Genomic DNA, 23,083 nt, shown 5'->3' on the forward strand with positions numbered 1-23,083 from the left:
CAGCCTGCTTGTTATAAATGCTGTGAATTATCTGTATTAATTCTCTGACTGTTAAAATTTGTATATCATCGTTGTTCTTTGTTGGAATAACAGAATATTCTCCGAGAAAAGTAGTTGGCGATAACTGCCTCTTCCGGAGTGCTTGTCACAAAGTTGGAGACTAATGAAAGGATGCGGCGCTGGGGCAAAAAAGTCTCTTTCATACGTATATAATAACGGGGACGGGTTCTGGGAACACATAACGCAATAATCAAGGGATAATGTCGAGTACAACAAAACATTCATCTAACTCCTCTTCCAGCTGGAAATGCTGCTTCACGAGAACCGAAATCCTAGTTGAGATTTATCAAACAACAATTCGTTTCTCTTCCCAAAACAGATCTACACACGAGGACTAACGTTTTAGTTATTAAAACGAATGAGAAGCATTTCTGATGGAGATTCAACGTTAATTGTATTAGTTTCACTTAACATGTGATTTATCTAGAAAGCTGACGGTTTGGATTGCGCCTGTGTTCCAACTTCACGCAGTACAGTACTGCCATAGAAGCTGCCGACGAGGACTGGCATAAGTATACAAATCTGTTTCCTGCTCGCTACATAAGCCCATGACAAATGGCTATACGTAGTCCACGACCCCCTCCGCTACGTCCATCTGAAGTCATCATTAATAGTGCTGTTGTATCCCTATGATGGTGATGGGATACGAGAGGTTAGCCGAGCGGGAGACTGTTCCTCGTAGTACGTTGGACACTTAAGGATTGAAATCCAAGTCGAACTCGCAGTACGATACAGTGAATATATTTGATATAAATGATGTTGATACAAATGTTGTACAGAGATCAAGAATATTGCCTGAATAGAAGTTTATGAAGTCCCTATGACGGAGCACAGAGACTCAGTGCAGTGTATGAAGTGAAATCTATGAAGTCCGATCCGCGCCCCAAAACGTGGTCTTTTAAAGAGGCTAGGATGGGCGTTGGCTGGCAGTCACATGCTATGATTTCACGTGGAGTTCATGCTCATAGCAGATGATCCCAAAGTTCCTTGTTCTCTAGTAGACAAACAAGTGTTGCATCATGCGTGTTTGTCTCAACCAGAGCTCATTATCTTATTGTTATAATTATAACTTCCTGTCTGTACAGTCAGACAAAATCATATACATAATGTTTAAAGTAATATATATATATGTATGTTAAGAGGTGCATAAATTACAGTGGTACTTCCTTTCGTATTCTGCCACACAAACCTCAGAAGCTGGTAGGGTATAATTAAAATACTAAGTTTTCAAACATAGCATAAGTTTTGACAAACAGATTCCGGGACTGAATTCATTACGCCCATTTAAAACCACGTAGCAACTCGTTTGAACTTGGTAGTGTAAGCTGACTCTTCCACCGTGCCCCATGCGCAAGGTCAAGCACTTCTCGCTTCTCGCTTGTCGTTCGTGCTCAGTTGTGCTTAATTTTGCACGGTGCAGATCGCTCTCGCAGTTCGTAAGGTTCGAATATTAAGTTTTGCTTCAAGAAAAGCAAAACACTACTGTAAATTTCTAGCTGATAAAACAGGCTAATGGTGACAATGCTATCTTTCGTACACCGGTTTTCTAGTGGTATATGAATCGTTTAAAGTATTAAAAGCGTGCGTGGAAATCTTCAGGATAATTCAAGGAACGTGCGTCCTATAATATCTCAAAATGCAGACACAATCGCAAATGTCCGTGAAATGATGACACGAGATCATGTGCTCTCAGAATGATGGCGGATGAATTAAACATCAACAAGGAGGCGATTCGTCAAATCCTGCATAAAGATTCACGGAAGAAGAAGTTCATACCATACAGACTCACGGACGAGCAAAAGTAACGGAGACTTCCATCATGCCAAGACTTCATCCAGATTTATCAAGACAATCTCACTTGCCTTTATTGCATTTTTCTCTAACCTAAGGTGAAAACTGCACTCAGAGGAAAGACGTGTCAGGATGTTAAAGAATACGAAACACACGACGGCCGAATTGAACTCTCTTCCTTTGGAGGCCTTTGCTGACTGTTTTCAAAAACTTTTTAAACGATTCAACAAATGTATTCAAGTATGCGGAGATTATTTATATAGAAGTATATATATATATATATGTGTGTGTGTGTGTATAAGGGGTGGGCCATAAAATCCTGCCCTCGCACCGCGACCTTCAATGATCTATTGTGTTTCCCCTTTCAATTAACACTTTATTAATCATACATTTCGAATGAAATGTAGGACTTTATTTATGGGGGCGTCTTAAAAGTCACTTGCCTCCATGAAGAACTGCCCCAGGTAGCGAAATCTGAAGTAAGCTATGGACTCACAATCACATAGGGTATGTGTGGCTGATTCGTCTTCTTGTAGGCACTTCACAAGTTGGGTCTTTTGTCAGGCCCAATTGGAAGAGGTGTCCATTTAGATGGCAGTGTCCACTTTAATATAAGTAGATAAACTTTCTATTTCTTTTCATTCTTTATTTCCTTTTTAACACTAGTTCTGGAAAGTCATTGCCAGACCTTGTATGTTGATCCGAGAGACAAGGCTGAAGAACATGATAATCTGTACTCCTCACAAAATATTATCGGATGGGAAAGTTAAGGAGGATGAGATTAGCAGGGAGAAGAGAAATGAAAGCACGAAACAGAGGAAGCATTTGAAGGCCTGGGCACACAGTAGGTGCGAGGGTAATAGTGAAGTGGTGCGTAATGAAAGTGTGCAGAGTGGACTCATCTGACTCAGGATACGGAACAGCGGTTGATATTGTGAGCACGGTAATAAACCTTAAGGTTTTTATGAAATAAAGTAGCTGAGCAACTGGGAGTTTGTAAATAACAATTCATGTCATAAAATTCCAACATCCGTATGGCAAGAATATTTTGGAAACAACTGAAAGAAAACCGCTGAACCACTGTTCCGTGCCATGAAGCCAATTTAACCTGCCACGCTTTCTAGGAAGAGACAATGTTCAAAGAAACGTTCCCACTAATTCGAGTTCACTTAACAGACTTCTAAAAAAATCGTTGCTTATAAATAAATCAGTGTCGTTTTGGGCTCGGCTCTCGGAATAGACAGTTTACACTGCCTGGAGGAGCCGGGGTCAGCAACCAGCCAAAGTTTACAGTGACCGACTTTCAGGCTGACTAGTTGGTTAACCAGCAGCTTCATTATATATCTAGTTCAAGGACGTGTCAAGAGTACCCTGTCGTTGCTCTGCCAATACGAGACACTGAGCACGTGCCCTTATGTCCGAAGACGAAGAAGTTGGAAATATCTTAAGTTTCTGTTGTATTGCAGCATCCTGCTGCATGTCACGTATTTTCACTTCTTAGTCACCGTCTCAAATGCAACTTGTGTTAAACTCTTAAAATTCGCCTCAGAATTTTAAACTATTTTTCACACCGCTGGTGCATTACATGTTTTGACGGATATGGTCTTCATCAGGTGCTTCGAAAATTGCTGTTGAAAACTGCTGCACTTCGTTGTACCTTTGTACAACTAAACATGGACGCATAAACGAGGATGTACTTTGGAATTGTATTCACTGACGTAAGTGCAGTAGTAGAACCATGTGATGTGGAAAATAGTTTAAAATTCAACAGGATGTTTAAGAGTTTAACACAAGTTGCATGTGAGACGGTGAGTAAGAAGTGAAAATTATTTGAAGTTGTTTAACCAAATCTCGGTGTCTGACTCTCCTGGTATGATCCTGTCACGTGTTTGTGGCTTCGTGACTAATAATAATGGGTTTTAGGCTGGATGATTGAATTAGTAACCCCTTATTTTACAATCTCTCTTAATCACAATCAATGATTGTCTAGGACTCGCTCCATTCTGGATGGACTACGACTGTCTTTCTCTTAGTCTATTTTCTACTGCTAATGACTTCTCGTGTCCGAATGAATCCTCATGTACGACTGAATTAAGCACAATGAATCACTAAGAATGAATGCATCCATTCCAAGTCCAAGTCATATTGCGACTGACGGTCAGTCAGCCAGTAAGTCTTGGTGTCGAGCCCCGTCTGGGGCTCATGATCAGATATTTATTACTGTTGAACGTTACAGTTTTTTTGTGGGGCGCCCTCTCTGACGAGAGGACGGGTCTGTATTTTTACATGCTACTGGGTCTTGCCAGGGTAGTCTTTCTCAGGTCTGAGTCCCTTGAGACTCGAGACCATATTTTACTGTCTCAGATTTGAGATTTCCGTTCTTATTTGAACGGCCGCTTAAATAGTCTCGCGTATCCTAGGAAGTGTTTGTTGAATGTTCGTTTAAATGAAACGTGTTTTGTAATGAGTTGGCCTCCATGGAAACGTGTTTTGTACCTGCCAGAATATCTGTTTAGATATGTCTGTTTAGATAATGAGGTCAGTCTGCTCGTGGGTTACTTGACCACTACAGTATGTAGAAGGTTTCCAGCAACAAATGCTATGGAAATGTGGTAACGCACAGTGCACTAGAATAGAACTCACGCAATGAAAGTTCTTTAAGTGTACTCTGTTAAGACACATTGTTGCTGAGCCAGCTTATGCTTTAGACATGACACCAGTTTTATAAAATCGCCTCACTTTTTGTGGATACATATTCTGGGTCATCTCTATAATTACTTTTCTCGTATATTCGTAACTTCCATACAATTTATTTAGATTTCTCATGAATATATACAAATAAATTACTCGAAATAGGTCAGTTTCTCGTCGCAGTGGTTGTGGGAAGTTATATCATCTGGGATATAACTCCGTGCGGTTCGTTGAAAATCGACCGACGTTTCGGAGGAATATGTCGCCTACATCTTCACGTCGAAGAGTAAGCAAACAAAAAAAAACAGCTTAAAGCAGACAGCAAGTAGAGCCTGGGGGTTACGCTTTCCTCCTAAACGTTGGTTGACTTTCATCTGACTACGTCTTTATATCCCAGGAGACAGAACTAAATTCCTTATTCTGCCTTCCAACAGCTAAAAGTGCGTATGTCGAGAGCACCTTGTTTATATATTCACTCGGATAGAATTCAAGTCTCTGGATAAATTCTCTTCATTGAGGTCTCGTCACGATAGTCTTCCCTGGTTCTTTAATGATCACTAGTATTCTCCGCGATTAAGCTTCTCACTGTTTGATCTTCCTCAAATATCTAACTACCTGCAGCACCTGAACCAATAGAATATCTCAAAAATCTGATTCGTATTAGAAAAGAACCCGATACCATTTTCGGTGAGAAAACTGAGTGCCCTGACGTAATATTTCTTCAGTATCTCCATGCGACTGATACATTATTTTAAATAGGCCACAACACAATTGTCTTTTCCAGTTTTCTATATATTGTCACATGTAGGAGTGACTACAGACGTGTGTTTAGATTAGCGAATCGATTTATTGGATATTCAAAAGTCATAACTACAATTAATTCTTACACTCTCAAGATTACTGTAATTATAACACACAAATAAAGTCTTCTATATCTGCTTGCACTACTCGTTGTTAGGTAACAGATCTCAGCTATGGCTAAGCCTAACAATGTTTTCACTATCCGTTTCCTGTCAACGGATTTTACGCAGACCGACTTATAATTTTCTTCCACTATGTACTTCCCGTGGCTGACTTCACCCTCCAGTGTAATTCTGTCGACCCCGTTGTAGCGTCAAATTTGGTCAAGATAATTCCTCGGCAAGGACCACGCAAAGAATTCACATGTCACATGCTCGTTATCCCGCCAGTTCACTGACGCCCTGGCTGGGACTACAGAAAACACATCACGTGACCGCTACCCAGCTAATTCGTTGGCGCGCTGACTGCTGCCTAACAACGAGCTATAACATTCATCCTATTGTTGCGTGCGTGTATCGCGGGATGTTTATCGAGCAGCTGTCTAGCAATGCTTTGAGCAAATCCGTTACAAAAAAATCATTAATATTTTTCACATCACGATAAATAATGTATGATGTATAAAGTGTCGTAAAATAATTATAATTTCACCAAACGAAGATAGTTTTAATGAAATTATCGCTTTATGTTCCGTTACATGATTAAAAGCCTGTGAAGCCTGTACTGACAGATGACGTGTGTAGTGTGAAGTTAGGCATGCTCTGCTCTGTAAAACCTGTACTGACAGATGACTTGTGTGTAGTGCGAAGTTAGGCATGATCTGCTCTGTAAAACCTGTACTGACAGAGGACTTGTGTGTAGTGCGAAGTTAGGCATGATCCGCTCTGTAAACCCTGTACTGACATATGACTTGTGTGTAGTGCAAAAGGAAGAATATTCAGTAACATGCTACATGTGCAAAATATACAGTTGACAAAATGGCGAACGTATTCATAAGAGACAAACCCATCTTCTTGTCAGAAAGAATGTTACATAGGGATCATTATAGCAAGATTTCATTTGTAAGAAGTCTGGTCGGCGGCCTCAAGAATTCAGATGCCAAGACGAACTGATTGGCGGTAAACCGCCAGTCGTAAAGTAACTTTGACTTTGACTGAGAGGAGAATTGAGGGAGTCTCTTGAACCGGTAGACGAAGATGATATAGAAGAGATGGGAACTGAGAGTCGCCAGCCTGCTAGGATATGAGCTTGGGAGCGCAGTAGTTGAATTGAGGAACTGAGGCATCAGAATTATTGAGTTTAGTTCAGTGAAGTTGAAAGTCTGGCTGGGAACAGAAGGCTATCCGTGTGCTATAGTACCGCGGTATTTGAGTGTTAAAAGCCGTTGCCAGGATATGGATAGTGGAGACTGTAATAGACTGAAGACACTAGTGGGTGTAACAGTGAACTGTGAAGTGCGAAGATTAGCGGTAGCGCTGTAATTACCTGTAGTCCTGAGTTGAGCGTATAAGTGGTCAATAAATCCAACCCATACCCCGTCTAATAGTCACCCTTAAACGTGGCAATACATATATGATTTCGGCAGGGATATCTCTGACAAAATGACCATATGGTAGAGAGATGGAGGATGTGATAAAGTACTGTCTAATTTGGGCTATCGCGCAACTCAAATGACGGTAATATAGGAATAGTTATGGAGCACTGGTATGATGTTGATAAGGAGAAAATTGAAGGAAGTCTGCAAAACGCTTTGGGCCACAGTCACTTCCTCCAATATTAATCGCATAAGAATTCACTGAGATTAAACACGAGCCCCCGCGGCCAGAAGCCAGCTCATAACTGCCTGAGCCCTGACGCGGTCCAAAGCGTTTTTATGATAACATTAAAATAAATCTTAATAGAAGGAGAAGAAGAAGAAGAAGAATATAAGGTGTAAGGCCACTAATTTCATGGAACTGACTTGGGACAGTATTCAGTGCAAGTCCCGGTACAATGGTGCTGAAACGTCGGGTACGTCTGCAGGAAGCGTCCTGTTAGACAGAGACTCATTTCATGTGCGTATCGATTTACGTGCTTATCCATCTCTCACAAAGGCAAATTCTGTATAGCCTTGGCAGTGAATAAAACGATAAAATACTTCATTCAGCAATGAATCGAAATTATCCTTTCTCAATGTAACACAGCACTGGTGCGGCCTAACGTTTGAATGTTTGCTGACCTGGTACAGTCTGGTAGATTGATTGTGCCAATCATTGATTTGCATACCATCTGCTGCAACGGAGGTGAGCAGAACTATTACAGACATCATAACAAAGAATGGATGAATCATTGCCTTCTCTGTCCATAAATTATACCTCGGAATTTATGAAGCCAATGAAAGAGGTGCACCGACGGGAAAGTTAATAACGCAACCCTACGCCATGAACTCATGCGGAACAACTGGGAAAAGCTGGAGAGACGAGCTGAATTTGTAACTGACAGTTACCAAACCTTTTTATTCGCAAGTGACGTATTAAGTATTTATAAATTATATTACATTTCTGGAAATTCAGAGGAAATTAATTACGATATTTTGTTTGATTTTGATCGTAAGTTTTACGCGTAATTATCTACAGAATATGAAATCGCACCACATTAGACCACAACGGGAAAATGCGAATGCCTGTTCACTGTTAAGGGAGTGAGTAATTAAAGGATGGCTTGATGCCGGCGCTATTGAAACAGCATTAGCTTTGCAATACTGTCGAACATAGTTTCCTAATCAATCGCAGATAATTTTAATATAGATAATATTTTTCTCATTATTACAGGCGAGAATACGCGAAAATTATCAGGCATGGATTGACAATGGGGAAAATGCATTTACTTCTTGCTTAATATCTCCTCTGCCGACATTTCAGTGAGGGCACTTTAAACGAAGCTACGTAAAATGAACCACCAGTGTTCACCTTGTTACAACTAGTTTACTTGTGGTAATTCCGCAGTTTCAGCTTCTGTTAGTCATGAAGTGCCGATCACAGTGGCCGAGCGGTCTAAGGGATGAACTGCCTTCAGTCACTCGAACGCTGGCATCGTGGGTTCGAATCTCACTCAAGGCATGGATATCTGTGTGTAGGTAGCTGCCTTGCGACAGTCTCAACACTCGTCTAAGGAGCCCAGCAAAGGGCTGTAGAGCCATTGATGAAATAAATTAGTCATGAAGTTGACAAATGGATATTGAAGCATCCTTAATTAATGAAAAAAAAATTAAAATGCACTTCCTGCCTCCGTGTCGCAAAGAATGCTACCCGTATAGGTTTTGTGTTTCTAAACTCATACCTATCTGTGTTTCTCTTTCTCAATCTGTCTGTCTGTCTGCTCCTCTGTCTGTCTATCCATCTCTCTGTCTACGTATCTATTTATGACTCTACAGCCCTTGTGGACATTGGCCGCTTTTTCAGTTCCTTAATCTGTACACAGCCAGTGGCACTCCTATCAGCTCGTCACAAGGCCGCTACCTACACACAGAACGAACACAATAAATGCACACAGATATCCATGCCTCGTTCTATTCGAACCCGCGACCCCAATGTTCGAGCGGACGAAGGCGATTCATGGCCTTAGACAGCGCGGCCACTGTGATCGGCTTAAGAAATTCTTGACCCCACTAGGACTCGAACTCCGACCCCTCTGTCGTCCACCCCGTAGCCAGTCACTGGACCGACTTGCGATATCCCGGCGCTTAATCTAATATTTAGGTAGCATGAATTTTCTTTTGAAAGTGGCTTCGCAGTTGCCACAAAAATGCTAGAAAACACTAAGTTCTTGTAAAAATGAGAAAATAATAATATTTCTATGGCGCTCGCACTGTAGGTACGTGGATTTCGGAAAGCGAGGTTCGTGGTGCTCATTTTTATATCGACCAAGAGAGCGGAGCGCAATGCTTCCACCAATTTGGGTTTAGCACACTTAGAAACTTCTGTCAAAAATTCAGTCATTTCTTGGGGAGCAGTCATCAAGCCAATATGGGCATACGGAATCCAACTCTGGGGATGCGCCAGCAAATCAAATATAGATCTCATCCAACGAACTCACTAAAAAATTCTTCGTCTCATCGTAAACGCACCACGGTACGTGTCTAACCACACCATTCACACCGACCTCAAAACTCCATACGTCACAAAAGTCATCAAAGAACACAGCATCAAACACTTCAGCAAATTAGCTAACCACCCCAACCCACTGCTCCAGCCACTCTTACTGCAATACGACCACAGAAGAATTGGGCGAAAGTGGCCAGATGATCTAAAAATGTGAGGGACAGGTCGGTGGAAGTGACCCACTCAAGCCACTGAAGTGTACAATTCTTAGCTAATTGTACACAAGACAGCAAATTGACTGAAAGATTGTAGTATCTGACTGTCAATAAAGGAGATTTAAAAAAAAATTCTTGGGAACTCGTAAAGCAGAAGTTCATCTCATCTCCACACATACAGAATTGTTAGAAAAGTAGTTATGAATGAATGTACAAGGGGGTGGGCACCGCGACCACAGTGATCTATTGAGCTTTGAATGAACGAATGAATGTACAAGGGGTAACGTTAGCAGTTAGGAATGAAATAACAGTGGGATCAAGCACAAGGGGCCTACTTTGAAGGGGATTAGGTATTGTAACCACCCAGATACAGAACTTTTTTTTTCCCCCGGCCCAAGGTCGGATACTTTTTGGACAGAGTAGTATGTGCCAGGAATCTGTGCTGCACAAGACCGTGGTGTGATGCTGACACAGATATGCGGAACCTGAACAGAAGGTGGCAACAATAAAGCACAGCGGAAGCTATGAAGTGTTTACTTTTGTTCACATTTTTACTGTACATAAATAACACGGCACCTTGATATTAAGTCAAGTTTGGTATCTCGGTTCAAATTATGCCTCTTCCACTTTTTAAGTTCGTGAAGATGGGATTCATGACGAAGTTCGTTTTATAGGCGGAGAAATTTGATCGCGTTCGTAATGGATTTTACGCTCTGTATTTAAATGTTATTGCTTCCCAGCGTCATTTAAACTGTAGAGGCTACATGACACCAAACGAAGTGAGAAGCTGACGTTTACTGGTGAGGCCTACAAGGAGGCAGCCGTGCAGTAACCCGGCAAGTACAGGGAAGCGTCCGAATACAAGTCTGCAGCCTTAATCTGCACCAACTGGTTCCATATTAAACATCCCAATGGCCATTTCGCTTTTATATACGTAGCTGTCCACGGTCACTTCTTTACTTCCTATAACAGTTTGCCTCACATTATTATCCTGTGATGCTGTTCAAAGCTAATTGGCCTCTTCGGTTGATACAGTGTCGTTACGTAATCCAAGAACTAAGCAGCAACAAATCCCATTAAAGTAATATAGCTCTACACAGAGGCGTCTTTTTATAAATAAAATGCGGGACCGGTAAAGCTTCTTTCCGTTTCTCAGAAGCTTCAAGCCAATAAACTAGTATCGGCAATTTTGTTACGACGCAAATTCCCAGAACGTGTTCCTGGAGCTGTGGCGCACCTGCTGCTCCCTCGGCGTGGCCAGATATCCTCTCCTCTCCTCTCAACATTCCGGTGCCTTCAAGGCTTCTCTTAGAATGTAAGACCTATACGAAGTTAGGGAGTGCGACATGACGCGACCTCATCTGACGCTACGTGTAATTTACAATACATTTGCTCGCTTTATAGTTCAAGCACAAAATTATTAATAAAAGTTAATAGCATAGGTACTCCAATATGGAATGCAAGTATTTCTCTTACCCCGCTGTTCTTGATGGTCATTTGTTATGGTTAAGAATAGGCGTGTATTGCTAGCCGAGGCAAACAAGGAGACAAGCACAGCGACGATGTTGCTGACAAAGTTAGTCAGGAGTCAGGGGTCATAAAGTTTTCATCCTTGTGTTTGGTTTCGTGTAAATGTTATTCTCGTAGACCCGAGAGGTGACTGTGTCTCATGCCACGAAGGAAATAACACATGCTTGGAGACGACCTCTTAATTATGCGTTAATTTCATCCACTGTATGTGAATAAGATATGAAATGAAGTGTTCTTAAAACGCAGCACAGAAACCGAGGATGCCATGAATTCGATGCCGAGGAGGAAAGAGAGAAACAGTGACATACGAAAAATTTCGTGAAGAGTTTCATAATTCGTAAGTCATTTTTCATCTGGAAATCAAAAGATCAGTCCTCCGAGAGAACACAGTTGGGCGGCATGGGCTGAGGGAGTCTAACGGTGCACTAACATTCGGATGAAAGTCGTTATCGTAAGGAAATATGAATAAACAAGGGGCTAATATTAAAACTCACATGAGATGAAGAATGTTACAGCACAATGTGAAGACCGGTACTGAATTAAACTTGTTCAGAATTGGTTCCAGTGGCAGGCAATTATGTATCTTACGAATTCTCGGGTTCCTATATCTTTATTACCTGCAAAGTAATTTTGATGCAGTTTTGTGGAATAGGATAATCATTATCGCTGACAAAATTGGAATTCTCACATTTATTTTAATTACACACACTAATGAGAAGCAGCAGCAAAATATTATCATCACAGTTTTGAATTAAGATTAACTCTCTTCTTTTTTCAGACTTGCCAACCGAACTGGAGATGAAAGGTAAATTAACAGTTCGGCAGACTATTTGTAATGTGTACTGGGAAGTACATTTAGACCCCAGAGAGAGGAAAATATAATAGTGTAGAGAAAAATACACAATAAGTAGCTTTGTAGTCCGTATCCCTTGTTTTACTTAGTTTCAAATATTTGTTTTGGAAATGTAACATCTGAGCTGTTGTTTCAGATTTACTTGTTCCCTGTGGCATGTAGCATCTTAACGTTGATTACTTTTATCAGTACAATAAGCAGGCATGAATTACTACAAATGCACTACAATCATTATCATCATTGTCATAGACATTATCAATCAGTCCAGTGTTAAATTTAATTGTAACGGTAAATGACACATTTTTACATGCCTTTATGTTGAAGAAGTAGAAAAGAACCTTTTATTCTAATGGTAGTTGATCTCGGCTAGTGATATTGGTGCACTGGACCTGCTCTTGTGTGTATGTCTCCCGCAGTGTGTACTGTCTCCCGCAGTTTGTATGTCTCCCGCAGTGTGTATGTCTCCTTGTCGATCTGCGTCCTTTTGCAAATGCAAATGTCATTATTACAGCTCGAAAGTAGCAGATTCTCGTAAAATATGTTAATGGAAACGTCCCCATTTCTATCTGTGATCAACAGTAAAAGATATCAGTAGTGCGAACATATGAGGTGGGGAGAAATCCTAGGGTCAAGTAGTTTCTGAAGTTTTATGTTGAACAAGCAATAGTTGTTAAAACATTCCTTACGAAAATTGAAAGTAGCAATGTGATGGTTTCGAGAAATATTTTCATGCGATGACAGATCACTGTAACTTTGAAGTCTGCGCTTTGTTCCGTTACACGCTACAAAGCCGTCAGACTGTTTGAGTCGTACTAATATCTATATTTTTAAAAATATTTCACTATGACAACGGAGAATATTTTTACTGCATGATTGCTATTTTGTTGTATGTGACGCTATCTAGTATGGCAGAAGTTTATTGACGTTTCGGGGGACCACGCTGCCTCAATCCTCCGAATTGTACGTAACCGTCTACCTGACTCCACGTCGTCACACCCAGGAGACAGCACTCTCTGTTCTCATTGCAGACTGAGTATGAAAGCTCACCTTGGACAGTCACAATAAAATGCCGGTGCGTGTTTGGGTATAAGCGTTCTGCAAAATATTGATGAATATGCAAGCGTTCGCCGCTTGATTCATCCTAACAGGGTCGTAACTTGAGACGTGCGACCAGAATGGAAAATACATGAACAAAAACACGCGAATATAAAATAAGTTACGTGGGATATTTATGAAGGCTGAAAGATTCCCGTATTCCAACAATGGGCGCGAATAGCTTCATCAGCTGAAGCGTCTATGAACATACTGCAACTGGTACTGTACTCTATGAATATTTCCGCGAGTATTAGTGACTAAAGACGGGATTTTGGATTGGATGTTCGAATTTACTGTCACCTCATTCACACAACTTGGGACTACAAGCAATTACAGCGGTATCGCTATTCTACACATTGCAGTTCACCGCTGTACACACACTATAGTTCTCTGTCTTCACTAGTCGTATTCTGGCAACGGATTCATAGCCGTCTCACTGTAACTTCAAATCATGCATGAAGTCTTCTTGTCACAGTCCAATTCCTTTCTTGCCATTCCTTCTCAGTCACCTTCGACTGCCATCTACAGAACTCTACCCAGTTCTTGACAACTCCCTCAAACAATTTTCTTTGTCCTTTTATAACCCCTTGCTACGGACAACGCAGAAACAGCCTCTCTCTTGTGTAGAAGGCTTGATTACTGATCCGTTGCTTAGCAATGGACGTCCTGTTGCGCTCGTACGCTGCCAAGAGAATGTTTACCGAGTGCTAGCCTAGCAATGGGTCTGTACGTCACACTGTCAATACAAGGTTAATGAGGCGAAGGGTGTGGGTGCGTGGGGAGGGGAACTTCATAGTTACGTTCTGAAATTTCGAAAGAGGCAGTGTTTTCTGATCACTAAAATATGCATGTAGATGTGAAGTAAGCCAGATGCATCATTCTGCAGAAGCTACCACCAAACAATAAAGTTGCAACTGTAAAGGAATAAAGAGAAAAGAGAAGAATGCAAACGACTTTAACCTTTACCCTAATTAGGAAACGTGGAAGAGGACACACACACACATATATNAGACTAAGACTCATCTTCATATTACCCTCCCGCTTTCTTCGCTATCTTCTAAGTCGATATACTGAAACGCGTTTATCTAGCAAACTTTGACATGCATCCCTTGCCTTACCATCCTAATCACATAGCCACATTATCCGTCTTCCCAGAATCCCACTGTCTTATAAATAACAGTTGATCCAAAGAAATGACGAATCTCCTCATTTACAGCACGCGTATCCGCAGTTTTCACGTCAACCCTCTTCAACATTTCAGCAGTGGCTCTGCAGCCCTTTGTTGAGCCCTGGTCTCTTCTTCAGTGTTGTATTAATTTTTACATAGACGGTAGGACTCCTCGGACGAATGACCAGTCCCTCGCAAGGCCGCTACCTACACACAGAACAGCGCAAACACAGAATAAACTCACACATAGATATCTATGCCTTGAGAGAGATTCGAACTCCCAATCCCAGAGTTCGGGTGAGAGAAGACAGTTCATGCCTCATACTGCTCGGCCGCCGTGATCGGCCTTCATCCTTCTTGGGTCTCAATATCTTCCTGGCACTTCATTTTCAAATACGCGTAGTTTATGTGCGCCCCGCAAAGTATGAGGTCACATTTCCCAACCACGTATATGCTGTGTCCCGTGAATGCAGAAGGAATACTGGGACTGCGACCGGGCGATATGTAGCAGATTTAGGACTGAAATTCAAGTCCACTGTAGACAAGAGCTGTTGAATATATATTTCCTTACAAGTTGAAATATATAGTATTTTTTATTTCGTGGGTTTGGGTGACGCTAAGTCCAGTTGGTACGCCGGCCACTACTGAGAATTTTTAGAGGAAGCCGAAGTACTTGGGGAAAACCTGCCCCAGTGCCACGTTGTCCACCGCAAATCTTACGTAATATGACCTGCAATCGAACCCGGGCCACCGCAGTAGAAAAGCCTAGGCCATGACACGGTCTAAATATGTCGTAACAACCAAGAAATTTGCAACATACAGCGGGGCTCTTCTTGAAGCAACGGGAACGCAGAGAATGAACGACATGTAATGAAATGGTTAGTCGTGAGGCCGTCGCCGGCCAGCAAGGACGTGAACACGGAAGCTGAGAAAGCTAAGATATTAGGAGCCGTTACTAGACGACCGGTGAAGACACAGTACGTATACTGAGAAGATATAGTGCGCGCTGTAGTGAACTATAGAGTGTATGAATCAGCGATAGCGCTAGAGTTGCTTGTAGTTACCACTCCCGTCTATAGGCACCCTATCACGTGACACTACTTATGTATACCGGCAAGGCATAAAATATGATCCTATCGCAAGCATTCCGGGAGCATCGTTCACAGTTAATAGACCACGCTTCATGTCCTCAGCAGTTAACACAGAGCCGTAGGACAAGCGCATAATACTAACACCGACACACCATTCTTACCATAAACGATGGAATCATTAGTTCTGCTTCTTTCACTATTACAGCCTCAACAGTCAGAGTATCGATACCTCAGCATCGGATGTACCCACTATCATAACTATAATGAGAACGCAGTTCCATTTAATAGAGTCAGCAAAGTCTCGCAGAACAGCGCGCCGCTGTGGGACGGTCTGGGACCGGGTTCTGGCAGATATCAGCAGAGCGCAATTGTTCGGTCATCCGACAATCAACTGCACGCCCGTTGTGTGACTGGGATACATCCAGCAAGTCCCGCGACTTGTCCCGTTAAACTTCTTACCTTATTTTACAAGGAACGACAGCATGTAATCCCGTCATTTGCAGGAAAAATTCCTCCCTGTTAATTAACTCAATTTATGAAGCGAAGTTCTTGAGAAGGTGTGCAGCTACTCAAGGACTTCCCAATATTTTTTGGGACCCTGAGGTTCATTATCGTGTTCACAAGAGTCCTCTACTGGTCCCTGTCATGAGCAAGATCAATCCAGTCCATACCATCCCATCCTTTATATCCATATTAATATTATCCACCCACCTACGTCATGGTCTTCCTAGTGGTATCTCTCCTTCTGTCTTTCCCACCAATATCCTATATGCATTCCGCTTCTCTTCATCCATCCTACATGTCCTTCCCATCTCATCCTCCTTAAGCTCTCAATATGCAGTCTTCTACAATCTCTGTCACTTCATCTGTCTGCAGTCCAAACATGCTTCCCAAAGACACTCAGTCTATATCATCCCTTAATGTCAGAACCAATTTTCACACCCATACAGAACCACAGGCAAAATTATAAGTTTGTATATTTGTTTTGACAGCAGACGAGAAGACAAAAGGTTCTGGACTGAATGGTAGCAAGCACTACCCGAATTCAGTCTCATCTTGATTTCCTCCTGAATGAAATTATGACTTGTTAGTGTTGTGTCCAAATATCTGAACTGTTCCACATTTTCAAAACAGCTGTTAGCTCTCTTTATGTCATGATTTTCCCTGCACTCTGGTGATGAAGCAGCAACATATACTTAGTTTTCTATGTGTTTACTTCTAGATCAACCTCCTTGCTGGCATCAATTAAAGTTTGTGTGTTATCAGTCAGTATATTCACGTCATTAGCATAGACGAACAGCTGATGTGCCCCATCTAATTTCAGTCCCACCTGCTTTTCCTGGACCTTCTTAATGACATTTACTAAAGCAAAATTGAAAAGATTTGGCTTTAAAGAATTTCTTTGTGTTAGACCATCGCGGATAGAAAAATTATCAGACAAATATTTACCCATACGGGCTTTACTATACGTTTCATGTGTACCCCAAACTCTATGAGAATATTATACAATACTTCCCTTCTAACTGAATCGTGGGCTTTCTTGAAGTCTATGAATAGCTGATGTACTGTCTCATCGAATTCCTATTTTTTTCTCTAGTAGCTTACGAATGCAAAAGTTCTGATCAGTAGTTAATCTGTTATGTCGAAACCCACACTGATACTCCCCAGTAATTTCATCTATGTATGAACTTAATTTTGAGAGAAGAATATTGAATACAATTTCGTATGAAGTTGATAGGAGTGATATCCCCGAAAGTTATTTGAATGAGTTTTATGACTCTTCTTCTGAACTGGTATAATAATGGACTCCTTCCACTGATCAGCCAATTCTTCCTTATGCCAAATAGAATTGATGATTTTGTGGATTTCAGACCGTAATATTTCACAGCTTGTCGAATGAGTTCTGCCGGAATTTGTTCACTACCTGGCGATTTATACTTTTTCAATTTTGCAGTAGCAATTTCAACCTTAGAAGGCCTAGGACCAGGTAATAACGGCCCAGCTGTATGTATTTCTGTCTGCCTATCAATACTGACCCTATGTATAATCAATAACAGATAAGTATTTCTTCCACCTATTCAAAATGTTGTTGGAATTTTCAAGCAGAACACCATTCTCATCCTTCACTAAGTTACTTCTAGGTTGGCAACTTGTCTTGAATTCATTTATTCCTCTATACAGGTCTCTAATGTTCTTGTTCTTACTGTTCGTTGGGATCTCATTAATTTAGTCTTTCAGATATTTCCTCTTCTTATTCATGTAATGCCTGCTGACTTCACGTCATATATTGTTGAATTCGCCCCTATTTATTTTGCGTGGATCCTGTAACCACTGCAGCGTGGCTTGCTTCCTTTGATATAACAATTTTGAACATCTTTGTCGACTTCTTAAGTTCATAATAACCTAGGCTCTCTTTGGCTGAAATCTGTTACTCTCTCTAATAGTTTCACAAACTCTATTAATATTCCCCTCAGCATCTAAGTTTTCCAAACCTACAAACCTGTTTGAGATTTCAACACGATAACGCTCTTTACCCTCTACCTCTTTTAATTTTTTGTGATTGAACCTCTCCATACGAAATCAGTACTTTGTTTACTCACTGCCAGTCTCTCCCTAACTTTGCCACCACCAGACTGTGGTCAGTATCACAGCCTTCTGCCCTGAAGGATCAGAGATCAAGTACAAATCAATGACATTTCCTGCCAAAATATGGCAATTTTTTTTTTTTTGTGAATCTTTCCATCTGGAAATGTACAAGTAAATTTATAAATGTTACGATGTGGGGGCATCGTACTTTTGACAGTCAGGTTTTTGAATATGGTAAAGTTTACTGCTCTTACTCCATAATCATTACTATCTTCATGCAAATTCTCATTTCCAATTTTTGGCTTGAAAAAGTTTTTGCTACCTACATTGGCATTGAAATTTTCTAACAAAATTTTCATATGGTGTTCATGGAATTTACCAAATAGGCATTCTAGTTTTTCGTAGAACCTGCCATTCACATCATCAATTTTATCCTCTGTTGAGGCATGAACATTCAGGACAATGATATCGCACCACAGATCTTTTGATATTATATACAGGGTTTGTCCGGAAAGTAATGCAATTAATTTTTCCCGCCGCTCCTCCTGGTTGCAGCGCGTTCGGACCGGTTGAGAAAGGGAGAGAGACGCTTAGCTTCACAACGCTTCCAAACTTAGTCTGCTCTGAGCTCTAGAAGCGTCAGGATCGCTGTTTCCGTGAACCTCCTGTTAGTGCCTGTGTCACGACGCGCAATGGAGAAGACTATCGAACAACGTCACGCGATCAAGTTCTGTGCTAAACTGAACAAAAGCCTCGCCGACACCCACCAAATGATTCAGGCAGCCTACGGGGAGTCTGCTTTCTCCTATTCTCAAGCCTTCAGGTGGTTGAAGTTGTTTAAATTGGCCGGAAAGAGGTGGAGGATGACCCCCGCTCTGGACGGCCGTCAACCAGTAAAAGTGACAAAAATATGTCTCATGGTCGTGATCTTTTAAATACCGATTGTCGAATGAGTGTTCGGATGATAGCAGAGACTCTCAGTATTCCGAAAACCACTGCGCACGACATCGTTACCGACAATTTGCACATGCGGAAAGTGTGTAACAAGTTGGTCCACAAATTGTTGACTGACGACCACAAGAACAACCGAGTGACGATCGCGAGTGATCGCATACTTCTTTTGTTCCCGAAGAACAAGACCGCCCTGAAAGGAACCCATTTTGGAACCACTGAAACGATCCAAACCGCCGTGACAAAGGCTCTAAACGAGGTCCCCGTCGACGCCTTCCAGGATGTGTACCGTGCATGGAAATGTCGCTGGCAAAAGTGTGTGGATGCCCAAGGGTAGTACTTCGAAGAATTTTAAACGTTTGTAAAAATACGTTGATTTTTTTTTACGAACTTAATTACATTACTTTCAGGACAAACATTGTACGTCATCCTGTCACTAACAAACTCTACCCTCGTAACTGATGATATGATATTGTCACGTTATGTAAAAGAAAGGTATCTAATTCATAATTCTCATTCCTCTTTCCATAGAAAAATATATATTCATCTCCTGGCCGCGTGCCACCTCTGTCCCATCTGATCTGTACTCCCTCCCACAATATCTTACTTATATTTGGATATTCCTTTCGCAAATGCCATGAGCGAACCTGCCCTATACAGACGTATTACATTTCACACACCAAATCTCATGTCCATTTTCTTTAGCCTAGTTCGTTTATCCACGGAATCCGCCCAAGGCCGAGGCCCTTTGTGACAATTCGTATTAAGCTTATTTTTAACGCTGAGGAGTTTGTAGCCACGCGCCCAAACCCCAAGTTGAAGGATTACCCCTTGTCTGCTATCCGCGGCTACTTATTCAATATATTCGAAGCTATTCTCGACATCTGGAGGCCATCACCTCCATCAGCATCCTGAGGACGCGCCACGCCACGCCGTGGTGTCAGGGAATCTACCTAACATGGTCGCTGATAATTATCGAAACAAAAATATGATTTTCATTAAAATTAGTATCAGCGTAATTCCACTATAAGCTACGCTACAACTGAACTTGATCTGCTGTAATCAGTGCTATCAGTATCAACATAGGTACCGTGCAAACTTCTGAGGAGGAAGAGACACTTAACTGCGCTTTGTAAAGAGTACACTACGGTAAATGTCCCTCAGGAAATTAAAACTTTCTGTCATATAATGTGAAACAAGAACATTACTGTAGTGTGAAATCCGAACCTAGTTGTCATGTGACGACGATAACCAGTGAACCATTTTGCAAGAACGCAGATCGTAACATACCTACTTCTGCATGAAATATTTCCTGCATGTTGATAATTACAAGCATGGCAACAGTGTGTCGGTCTGAGGTTATGCTTCAGTAATTTTATAGTCGCAATGGATACTGGAGAGAACCCGCGATTTAATGATCCCTTGCTACGGCTGCATGTGATCAAGTCTGAGTCTGCATATGGTGACATTGCTCTCAGATCTTCATCCAACCATAAGACTGTATTGACAATATTCCAAAGTACATACCGCGGTATCCAGTGGAACACTGCTTGCTATTCGAACATACACGTACATCTGGTAAAGCACCTTGGCCAACACGTGGTGGCCAATATCGTTTTGAGGTGGGTTCCGAGGTCAGTGTCAGCCATTGGTGTTTCGAGGCGGACAACACTGATTATACGAGGGAACGTTAACTCGGGGGCGAGCTGCGTTGAAAGTTATTCACGGATATATATATATAAATTTTTATTTAGCAGTTCATTCTACTGTCTGCGAAGGGAATGTACGTACCGTAATAATTATTTCTAGAATTTTTTCCCCCCACCCCAACATTTTCTTCTCCTTCTGAGCCTTTAGGGCAGTTGCAACCCAATTTTGTGACTATGTCAAAAATCTTACAAAGTGATTTTCACATTAAAAAATTCCGACCAGTGCTCGGCAGTTGCTATGTCGCATCTCATTACAGACCGTCATTGAATGCCTTTTTAGCCGTAACGACTATCGTAAAGAGCTCGGAATCCCATCCAAAGCCTCATTTGCGTTATCAGAGCTGAACCCTCCCGTTCGAGTACAAGAATTGGCTTTTAGTTCCGTTCCCACTTCAAAGGAAGACTGACCTTACGGCAGGAGCATTCCAACTGGTGAAGGCGTCGAGGTACAGTGGAAACTAAACGTTACGTGAATTGTTATTACTTAATGACTTTATGATGACGAATACACTTCAGTAATGAAAGATCTGAAATATTCCCACTAATTAACAGCAATTATTTCATAAAGCAACCCGACCAGTTGATATTTGTAACCGAGAACAAATTTATTTCTGCAGGTTGGAAACTGAATTTACTATTTAGATGAACCTATGCTTCAAAGTGTTGAAAGAGTTCCGTCTCATTAACTTGAGTCCAATGTGAAGGAATGGCCGTATTGAAGTTGTAGAATTTTATTGCAGGTACTTAAAATATGTAGGTGCCTAAATACCTTTAGCTTCATCAGCGTTCCTCGCGATTTTACCTTCAATGTAGTTAAACACGTCCAAAGAATCTGCGCCCTTTGTTCCCTAGAATTTATTCATTTACGCTTTACGAAGAGTTTCACGGGATACCACAGAAGAAATGGGTTCAGTACGTATAGAAAATATATTAAAGAAGAAGCATACCCACTGTAACGTGTAACGGAAATGAAAATCTTCATAACAGAATACAACTTACTACTACTACTACTACTACTACTACTTCTATTATTATTATTATTATTATTATTATTATTATTATTATTATTATTATTATTGAAATTGCACACCTTGCAAAAGAGGACATATCACCTTGATGCCCTCTTCCTTTATCAAGTTTATCGTGGTTCTGTACTTTGCCCTTCTGCTTTGGAAATTGTTGGTCTTCGGGTCCCTGTTCGATACATCCGAGACTTTCCTATGTTCAATGTCTGTTCTGTTAGCAAAAATTGCCCTCTGCTAGATGCGCTTCTGCTGCTAATGTTGCTTGTAGGGACGTTGACGTCATTGGACCAAAAACTCTGTTGATGAAACATATCTTATACTGAATTAATTAAACTATTATTAAACTATTAAACATTATTTTTATTACTTTCATTATTATTATTATTATTATCATTATTGTATGCTGCTGTATTTGAAACTCAAATTCTCACATTGTGGCTTTGTCTATGTGTGTTGTTTCTGTATCTTTATTCATGTTAACTGTGAAATTAATATTACTTACTTACAATATTATATTTAAGCATCCTGTTGCACTCCATTCGATACATGATACAAACTCCGTCTTCAGTGCAAACCATATATTATAGGTCTTTCGTTTTGCTCTCCTTTACACACTACATGTTTCGGCCACAAATGGCCATCATCAGGTGTATTACTCACGTATCTGTCACTCTGCACTCAGTTTAACGTTTAAAATTTAAAAACACGGGTCTTCTTGATTGTTCGTTTCTTCATTCTTACCAAAATCTACTTCGTTGATATCTTTGTTATTTACACACGTCAATTTGATTTCTCTGAATTAGCACTTATAAAATCTTCCGTTCTAATATTGAAATCGTTTCAATTTTCCTCTAAATTTTAAAATTTAAAATTGTCAGGGTTACTCGCCCTATATCTATAGTGCTGCAGCGGCTACTTCTTGTTTCTAGCACTGTGCACACGTAGTAAAAATAAGCAGTGGCACGCACACAGAAAGACTACAGAGAATAACACCGGTACAGCACTAGAAACAAGAAGTAGCCGCTGCAGCACTATAGATATAGGGCTAGTAACCCTGAAAATTTTAAATTTTAAAATTTAGAGGAAAATTGAAAAGATTTTAAAATTAGAACTGAAGATTTTATAAGTGCTAATTCAGAGAAATCAAAATTGACGTGTGTAAACAACAAAGATATCAACGAAGTAGATTTTGGTAATAACGACGAAAGGAACACTCAGGAAGACCTGTGTTTTTAATTTGTAATGTTAAACTAAGTGCAGTGTGACAGATACGTGAGTAATACACCTGATGATGGCCGTTTGTGGCCGAAACATGTAGTGTGTAAAGGAGAGCAAAACGAAAGACCTACAATATATGGTTTGCTCTGAAGACGGAGTTTGTATCATGTATCATTACTTACTTACTTACTCATGTAGCTGAGCCCTTCTGGAGGAGCCGCCA

The 23,083-nt window shown here is 40.9% G+C and overlaps 1 protein-coding gene across 2 annotated transcripts in view; it reads left to right on the forward strand.

Annotated features, from left to right (window-relative positions):
- The window catches only part of LOC111862167 (mucin-5AC), a 181,889-nt gene that overhangs the window by 51,405 nt on the left and 107,401 nt on the right, over window positions 1-23,083 (forward strand). The window contains exon 3 of one of the 2 annotated variants that reach the window (XM_023847350.2): window positions 11,943-11,969. The exons of the other annotated variant lie outside the window; for it this stretch is intronic. Within the exon in view, the coding sequence (XP_023703118.2) occupies window positions 11,943-11,969 (27 nt within the window). The remainder of the gene's footprint in view (window positions 1-11,942; window positions 11,970-23,083) is intronic. 2 annotated transcript variants of the gene reach the window in all.

This window comes from Cryptotermes secundus, unplaced genomic scaffold, assembly GCF_002891405.2.
Source record: "Cryptotermes secundus unplaced genomic scaffold, Csec_1.0 scaffold1033, whole genome shotgun sequence".
NCBI classification, from domain to species: domain Eukaryota; kingdom Metazoa; phylum Arthropoda; class Insecta; order Blattodea; family Kalotermitidae; genus Cryptotermes; species Cryptotermes secundus.